Consider the following 8730-nt stretch of genomic DNA (forward strand, 5'->3'; position numbering starts at 1 on the left):
AAAAAAAAAAAAAAAAAAAAAAAAAAAAGGTTACTATGGTTAAAAGTTCAGCTCAGATTTCTTTTTCTCCTGCAAGATAAGATATTCAGTCACTGACACTGCCCACTGGGAGAGGAATGGTGTCTTCTATGAAAAATAATTAATGGAGCTGCATGTTAGCTAGCTTTGTATTGTGCAAATACCAGGGGGATAACAGAGATCTAAACTCCAATGTAAGCAGAGTAACACAGAGTAGAAAATAGATTACTTAGCAAATTTACAAAGAGCAGAATAAATGCTCTGGGACAGCTGTTATTTCAGGCGCATTTTGGAGTGAACGTTCAAACAAACATTACGTTGAAGGGACTTGGGGAAATCCTGGTTTCATGTCCAGGAAGCCTGAATCTGCAATAATTAAAGATCTTCCCTCCACCATGTTGCTTTTGTATAATATCTAAACAAAGCAGAGACCTTAGAAGCTGGGAGGGACACCGGCTCATCCACAAACTAGGGCCACAGAACAGCTGGTGGCCAGAACTGAAAAAAGAAAAGAAAGCAGATTGAGTCTTGTTGTTTTGTCAGCTTTGTAATTAGCGGTTGTGCAGGAGGTAGGTCTCAGACAGAGAGTAGCAGGCAGGGTAACCCAGGCAAAGACCATGGCGTTATAAAAAAGAACAGCAATGCAGCTTCGCTGAGGGTGTGGGCGTACAACACACTTGCTTTGGAGTATGCTGTTTGTTCCAGAGAAAAAGTAGCGTGAACACACAATGCACAACATTTATTCTGGAGAAAATGCTGGTCCCTAGGGGACTTCTCTGAGAAAGTCTCAAGTAAATTTACTGTGGAAAAGGTTTCTCCAGTATACATGCTTATGCATGTACTATCACTTCACGTTGGGGTAGCTATGTGCTTAATGCATACCAGCTCCCTTCCAGTCTAGTGGCCAAGTGTTATAATTGTGCTTGTTTTAGACAGCTTGGGACCTTCAAACAATTTGCCCGCTCTTTGCTACAGAGTAAAATCCAAGGGAAACATATGGTGTGTTTGTACCCTGAGAGCTATCCTTCCCACCAATTCCCAACTCTCGTCCCTTGGCATTACTATCAGTACATTTCTCACCAAATTATTAAGTACATGACTCTAAAGCTTCATCATAACAGATCTACCTTGCTTTCTGCAGGACTTTGGCAAATCCTTAAGTATTTTAGAGGGGTGTTGTCGTTCACAGAAAGTTAGTACTGTGATTGGCAGCAGTGGAGGTAGCAAAGTCTGCATGATTTTTGTGGCAGTCCTGAAGTGCACTTATGAAACACTTGGAAAGCCTCTTGTTAATGCTTACAGTGTAAAGCCAAAGCCTGAGCTGGTACTAGTATTGGCAATGCTGGTACAAGAGGAACAGAAAGATTTTAGCCAATGACTGATCAATCGTGGTGATGTGAGCGGAGAATCCCTCTCATAGCCTTCCTCAGCCAGAAGAGTGGCAGGGAAAGCCCAAATGACAAAAATCCCACCCAGAGTGGCAAAAGATGCACCCTTACCCTTTTGTTATGGTGCTTAGCTTATGATGCTTTTAACTGGCAGCCAGTCTCGTGGAGTGAAGATGTTGAGGATGGAGAAAAAGAATGGTTATCTCCTTACTCCAAGAAAAAGAAATCCCTGCTCTAAATATAAATCCTAAAACAATGCTTCCTTAAATAATGGGACAGGGTGCCATAGAAAGCCACTGGGATCCCACAGTTGCGACTAAGAGGAGGGTTACCCACCCCCCACTCCCAGCTTCATCTTTTTGCTGTAGTGTATTTCCCAGGAAAACGCGCTGCAGCAAAAAATGAAGCAGGGTTTCGTTTTCATTGAGAATCCTCTGCTCTCTCACCCTCAGTTCCAGCTAAGGTGACTTGAGTCTCATATTTGACCTCCTTCAAGCCAGAAATAACAGCTTTTTTTTGCCAGTCTGTTGCTTTAACCACTAGATACCTGGTCTGTCTTTCTGCCCCACTCATTCATCGTCATTACCAATTTGCTTACCTTTTGCATTGATGTATAGCGATTTCTTCCTGCTGTACTCTCTGGAATTGCATTGGGAATATCATAATCTCTGGAATAGCATAGGGTGAAATGGTAGTTGATGAATTATCTTTGTGAAAGAAACCTTTGGATATCCTGCTGCCCTGGGAGCCTCTTAACTCACTGCTGGTGACTCACACGAATGCTTATGTAAGGGCTGATGTTAAACGATGCATATTCCAACATAGATACAATAATTGTGTACAATCCCCAAGTTAGAAGTAAATCCTATTTCAGGTAATGCTAACATTAGTTTCCCCAATTTGGCTCTAAATCATCCATTGTGCAACTGCTTCTTCCGTTCATTTCAGTTCTGTTCAGCTAACGTTTCTCCTTTCCCCTAACCCCTACACAGCTCTTTCCCATTCTGAAGGCTAAACAATTAACTACAGTGTGGTTTCTGCTCTCTCCTACCCGCTCCCCCTTCCTCCATGTCTTTTGCAGCCCATCCCAGACACAAGCCCCATGAAGCGCTCCATCTCCACATTGACACCACAGCGTCCGCACCCCATGCACCTGTACAACTATTCCCTGGAGCGCATGCCACCAGACCAGGTCCACCACCACCATCACCATCGCTGCCATCGACGGAAAGAAAAGAAGCAGAAGTCCATGGATAGGCCCTCCCACCACCTGGCTGATGGAGATGCAGGTAAGAGCTTTTCTAAGCCATCTTCTTTCATATACTCCATAGAACTGTACTGTGAGGATCATTTCTCTCTAACCATCATCCATTCACATAACACAGAGGTTGGGAAGGGTATTCGATGGGGCTTTCCCCCAGGTTAATGACTAGTGGTGCCCAGAAGTGGGACTTACATTAAGTGCAGGAAGGAAGGGGCTCCATTTGGATGGGGTCACTGTGGGGTACCCTAGACATCTCGAAGGAAATTTGCTCTTAGTTGAGTATTTCTACTTCTGTCACAGCCTCAACCAATTGCCTTGTTACAGTGGCCCAGCCAGGAGAGACTTCTTCCAGAGATAGGAAGCAGGAACGTGGCAGGTCCCAAGAGAGGAAGCAGCACTCCTCCTCTTCCTCTGAAAAACAACGCTTCTACTCCTGCGACCGCTATGGGAGCCGGGACCATTCTCAGCCCAAATCTGCCGATCATAGCCGGCCCACCTCACCCAACGGGGGACCAGAACAAGGGCCTCACAGACAGGTGAGGAGGTGCTTGGTGGGAGAAGGTCTGAGGTCTTCAAGGAAGGCCCCAGCTTGAAAAAAAAAAAGAGAAAGAAACCAAACAGGGTTGGGAAATGGAGCCTTTACAATAAGCTTGCTGGGTCAGATCCAGTGCAGCAACTGAGAATTGTTGCCACCAGAGGACTCTCTGATGACCTCCTGCAAAATGTGTTTCTGGTCTTAGTCCAACTTATAGTGTGCCCATACCAGAGAAACCACCCTCATGATTGGCACCATTATTGACAGTCTGTGGGTATGGACACACCTGTATGTGGAGCTGTTTCAAAAGGGCAGTAGCTGTTACACTCTAGTTGCTGGACATGTTACAAGTAGGGAATGACACACATATAGCAAAATTGCTCAAACTTTAACTGCCTTTTGGAAATATTACACTTTTTGAAATGACTCTAAATATACATAGGTCCACATGCTGTGCAGAGTAGCCAAAGGCTAACTGGAGCCTTCAGACAGGCTTCCCTTCCAAGAGCTCATGGAGAAGTGGTCTCACCATATGACAGCTGAGGCTGGCCAGGAGGGCAGAAAGGAAAGTTTGCCCAACTCCCTTTCTTTATGCTGAGTCTGTTGTACAGACTAAGATATTCGGTCTCTAGCATTATTAACTGTGTTCCTATTGCTCCATTTTATATAGGGCTTTATGTATACTTGGGTGTTGCACTAACCAAAGAAATCCCAAGCACTACAACCCCTACCACAAAGACACAATCTAGGACAGTTCAGCAAAGAGCAAATGAGTCCTGAGAGTCAAATCCTACCTCGGTTCCACCTCACTGACTTCTACAGGGTTCCTTGGGTGTAAGTGATGGCAGGATTATGTAAACTTGGAAAAGGAGAGTTTTCAGAGTGAAGGGAAAAATAACAGGATCAAAAAGAAAATTCATCCGAGGAGCAGATGACTATGGGATAGGATAAGATACACTGAGGGAGCTCAAGAGATGGAGCTGAAAGCATCTCCTGACATAGTATGATCGTTACAACTGGCAAACAGTTGTGGGTGAGATGCACTTACAGAAATGTTCGAAAGCAAGTTGGAAGGGCACCTAGTGCCATCAACGTGTCAGCTGTACAAGAGAAGAAAATGAGATAAATCTTCCATTGTGGAACTGCTGCTTCTGTCTGCTTCAGTTCTGTCCAGGCAACATTTCTCTGCCTTCCCCCAGGTAAGGGAGGGAAGGGAAGAAAAACTAGGCCAGAAAAGGAAGCTGAGGGGGGCTCAGCAGTTGCCAGATAGACTCCTAAGTGCATGTCAAAATAATGTCTATCCATTGCTCTGGAGGGGGAGAATGCTGCAGCCAGTCTGAGAAGTCTGCCTAAAGTTACAACCTGTCAGTGAAGCATGACTGACGGCTTGTCTTAGCTGGGCTGATTGGTACTGTTAGCTTCACAGCCATGCATCCCCACGGCAATGTCAGCTCTCAAAATATGGATAGCTGAGATGAAGAAAGACTCATGCTCACTGTGTGGGTGAGAGCCTATGGAATAAAACAGGGAAGGCATAAAAAGGCATAATAACCTGTGCCACCCATTCAGGACTTCTCTTTCCCCTGATGTGTTTTATACTCCTGGTCCCTATGAGGCAAATAGGTTATAGCCTCTGAAGCTGGGTGTCAGCTCTAACACATGCTTAATGCCTTACCACTGCTTTGAAACACATTGCAATATCCAGGGAATGGACCGTACTTTGTAAAATTATTGTACCTTTTTGGCTGAGTGTAATGTAAGTTTGATATCAGACATATCCAGAAGTGCACCGTCTCCTAGGAGGGACCCAAACACAGTGATCCAGCAGGTTTATTTCAGCTCCATCTCCTGAGCTCCCTCAGTGTATCTTATCCTACCCCCTAGTCTTCTGTTCCTCAGATGAATTTTCTTTCTGATCCTGTAATTTTTCCCTTCGCTCTGAGAACTCTCCTTTTTCAAGTTTACAAAAAAAGCTTCCCAGAAGTTAATAGTTTTTCAGTAGTGAATTCGAGTTGCTCTTTATTAAGACGTTTGCACAAGTGCTCTAACATTTAGTTTGTCCATCATGTCTTTTCAAACACAAATACCTGAGATCATTTGGAGGAGGGAAGAAAGAAGCGTCTTGTTTCAATGCCACATGTTTTCTTAATACAAGATAATATTGAAAAAACTCAGTGCCCCCCAGCTCCCTTCTGGTGAATTCAATCTTCATCAAAAATAATTACCGAGTTCCACTCCTATGCTGCAGGCTCAGCTCCTGTCAGTATTAATATGAACAGACAATCTTCAAGTTGATAGTTTGCAGAAATTGTCTCTGGGAGCCTTGACCACCTTACTAGCTAGTTTCACAGTCCTGTCAGCAACAGAGAGCTACTGTCCTCGGCCAGCCTCCCCCTAATGCTTATTTCCCAGAATCACAACTAATGGTAATGGGGATTGATGAAACGCGTCTAGACTGGGAGACAAAGGACAGAGGTTGAGAGTTTGGGGTGCACAGCTTGAGACACCCTAAAAGGGGCCAGCTTTTCAGTGAGACCCAGGTACTTGCCTCTTGAAAGACATCTCATGTTGGGCACCCACTATGGCTAGTCACTTTTGAAATTCTTGGCCTGAAGTTGTATGTGAATAAGTATAGCCATTGAGGGGAGATGTATGGCAAAACTAAAGAGGAAGAGGAAGAAGGTGAAGAAAGAATACCAGAAGGCACAGCTTCTGTATACTAAAAGGTGCAAATCACAGGAAATATGGCATAACAAATACAAACTACATATGAAGCCACATCCAAGGTTGTCAGCAAACATAGCTCAACCATGTACTATGACTCCCTTACCCCCTTACATACACATATCTGCGAATGTTAAATTATTTATATATTTGGAGGGGGGGGGCAAAGAGAGAGACTTTTGACTTTTTAAAATGTATTATACAAATATTAAAATATCTTCTATTACCATTAAGGTAGTACCAGTAGTACCATTACTACTGATATCTTCTACTACCATTAAATTCATCCTTGAATATGCATTAAAAAATGTGCAGAACAGGACGGGTATTTAAATAACCTGTTACTTTTATGTGGATGAAGAGCTTCAGTTCTTAAATAAAGCATGTCTGTATCAGATGGTTTTTTGCAAAATCAGAAGTAAGCACATTCTCATAAAAGCACTCTTTAAAAAGCTCATGTACTTCCATATGATGTTACAAATAGAAACACCAGCACAAGGACTTGGCTCTAATATAACTAGGGTGACTTCCACAGAATTACTTTTAATAAGAACAAGATCTGGCCAAGAATGGAGACCTTTACATTGATATATAACCTGAAAATCAAAAATAAAGCTTTTGGAAAGTAACAGACTCTAAGTAAGTTTTGCCCCTTAAATTTCCCCTTGTAAAGAATACAGCTGGTCAAAACAGTTTTCATGTGTTTCCCCCCCCCCACACCCCAAAAGTGGCTATTTTAATTCTACACTGAACTACCTACAAAACAAAATATGCTGTTTATTGAGATCACAGAATCAGAAGCTTGATACTTTCCATTCCTAAGAACCTGAAACACTGTAAAATGTTTGCAAAATTATGAACAATTTTCATTTTTTGTATGAACCTTGTACAAAAAATCAAAACTGAGTGTTTGACTTGCTCCATTTAATAGCTCAGGTAAGGGGCATGTAAAGACTATGTACAGTGTGTATGCCTTTCCTCTGGACAGTGTCCCTTTCTGTTGGAGCCGTCTTCTAGTTTGCGTCCTACTAATGCTCTGACTCCTTCTGTTCTAACTTACCGCTCACAGTATTTTGGTTTTCTAGCTCTTTACATCTCTGTTTTAACTGCTTCTTTACAACCTCCTTCCCCTGACTGTGCTTGTCTAAACTCTCTCTTTTTCGTTTTTCTTTCCTCTTGTGACTTGTCGCTCCCTCCTGTCGCTTGTCCTTCTGTTTATACCCATGTGCCTTTGTGTCTGTCTGGTGTTTCCTTTTTTATTTTTGATTTGCTTTGTTCCAATTTTCATGTAGGGTAGTGGTTCAGTTAATGGGAGCCCCTTGATGTCAACATCTGGTGCTAGCACCCCGTGCCGTGGTCGGAGGCAGCTCCCGCAGACTCCATTGACCCCTCGCCCCAGCATCACTTACAAGACCGCTAACTCCTCGCCCGTGCACTTCACCAGTTTCCAAACCGGCCTGCCCACTTTCTCCCCGGGACGCCTGAGCCGTGGCTTGTCTGAGCACAATGCTTTACTGCATGGGGACTCCCAGAACCACTCACACACCATGGTGGCCCGCATCGGTTCTGACCCTTACCTTGGACACCGAGATGATAGTGACAGTCCATACCGTGTTGTTCCAGAGGACACGCTCACCTTTGAGGAGGCTGTTGCAACCAATTCAGGAAGGTCCTCAAGGACTTCTTACGTCTCGTCCTTGACTTCCCAGTCTCACCAAATCCGCAGGGTTCCCAATGGCTACCACTACACATTGGGCCTCAACACAGGCCCTGGGACAGGCTCCAGAGGACGCAGCTATTACCATGAAGCTGATGAGGATGACTGGTGCTAGCATAAAGGCAAAACCATTGCAGGTGTGTGCTTTTAAAATTGATGAGTTTTATCATCTGGCAGGCTGTACACTCAGACACACTTGGTACCCAGGGCTGGGGAGTGAGGAAGCAACCCCCAGAAGGAAAATCCCACCGCAAGAAGTGTGTCTGTGCCCAAACCTGACACTGTCTGAGACACTCATTCAGCCTCTCTCTCTCTTCTTTTTCTTTTGCACTAGACAAATTAATAAATAATGGAAGATCATTATTTGGGGAAGATGGGGGTAGAGAGAGCATCCTCTCTCCCTCTCCCTCTCTCTCTCTCTCTCTCTCTCTCTCTCTTTTCCCTCTCTCTGTCTCACCTACCTACTGCCTTGTCTAACGTAATGACATGCACCAGATGCCAAATCTGCAAATTATGTGAAAAGCTGAGAGAGAGGAGGTCTGAACCCTGCCAACAGGAAAAAAAAGGACTGTTGATCCTTTTCAAGATTGGGGTAGCTTCTGCTGGGCTTTTTTTTTTGTTCTTGTCAGGGTGGGCATTGGGGATGAGACTTGACAGTCATGTACAAAATCACATCTGTATTTTATCTCGTTCAAATGATAAGAAGGAAGTGATCTACCTAAGAAACTGAGAGAGGAGAAACACACATCTGAACAGAGGACAATCTTTTCAAGACTTGATGTTCAATAACAGCAATTGTTTTCAATGGAGCCAGTAACAAACCTTCAAGCTGACAAAGCACTCCGTCGCCTGTGACTCTCTGGTGTAACACTCTTCTGTGTGGATTTATTTTATTTTACTTGCCATTTTGGGTCCTTCACATTGACATACGATAAAGCCACAGAGAGCTACTTTGTAAGGACTGTTTCCTTGCTGCTGGTACTTTTATTTCTGTTCCTCTTGTCAACTGCAACACACCCTCACTGTTTTGTCTTGTTTACAATATAAGCTTGATTTAGCAAAAAAGTAAAAAAAAAAAAAAAAA

The 8730-nt window shown here is 43.7% G+C and overlaps 1 protein-coding gene across 4 annotated transcripts in view; it reads left to right on the forward strand.

The window, feature by feature from the left end:
- CACNA1B (calcium voltage-gated channel subunit alpha1 B) overlaps nucleotides 1-8730 on the forward strand; it is a 644201-nt gene extending 635471 nt beyond the window's left edge. For 3 of the 4 annotated variants that reach the window (XM_019510484.1, XM_019510481.1, XM_019510482.1), the window contains exons 45-47: nucleotides 2488-2695; nucleotides 2995-3206; nucleotides 7222-8730. In XM_019510484.1, the coding sequence (XP_019366029.1) occupies nucleotides 2488-2695; nucleotides 2995-3206; nucleotides 7222-7761 (960 nt within the window). In that variant the 3' untranslated portion in view covers nucleotides 7762-8730. The remainder of the gene's footprint in view (nucleotides 1-2487; nucleotides 2696-2994; nucleotides 3207-7221) is intronic. The other variant, XM_019510483.1, reaches the window with a different exon arrangement.

This window comes from Gavialis gangeticus, unplaced genomic scaffold, assembly GCF_001723915.1.
Source record: "Gavialis gangeticus isolate Ggan-Ray unplaced genomic scaffold, GavGan_comp1, whole genome shotgun sequence".
In the NCBI taxonomy this organism is placed as follows: domain Eukaryota; kingdom Metazoa; phylum Chordata; order Crocodylia; family Gavialidae; genus Gavialis; species Gavialis gangeticus.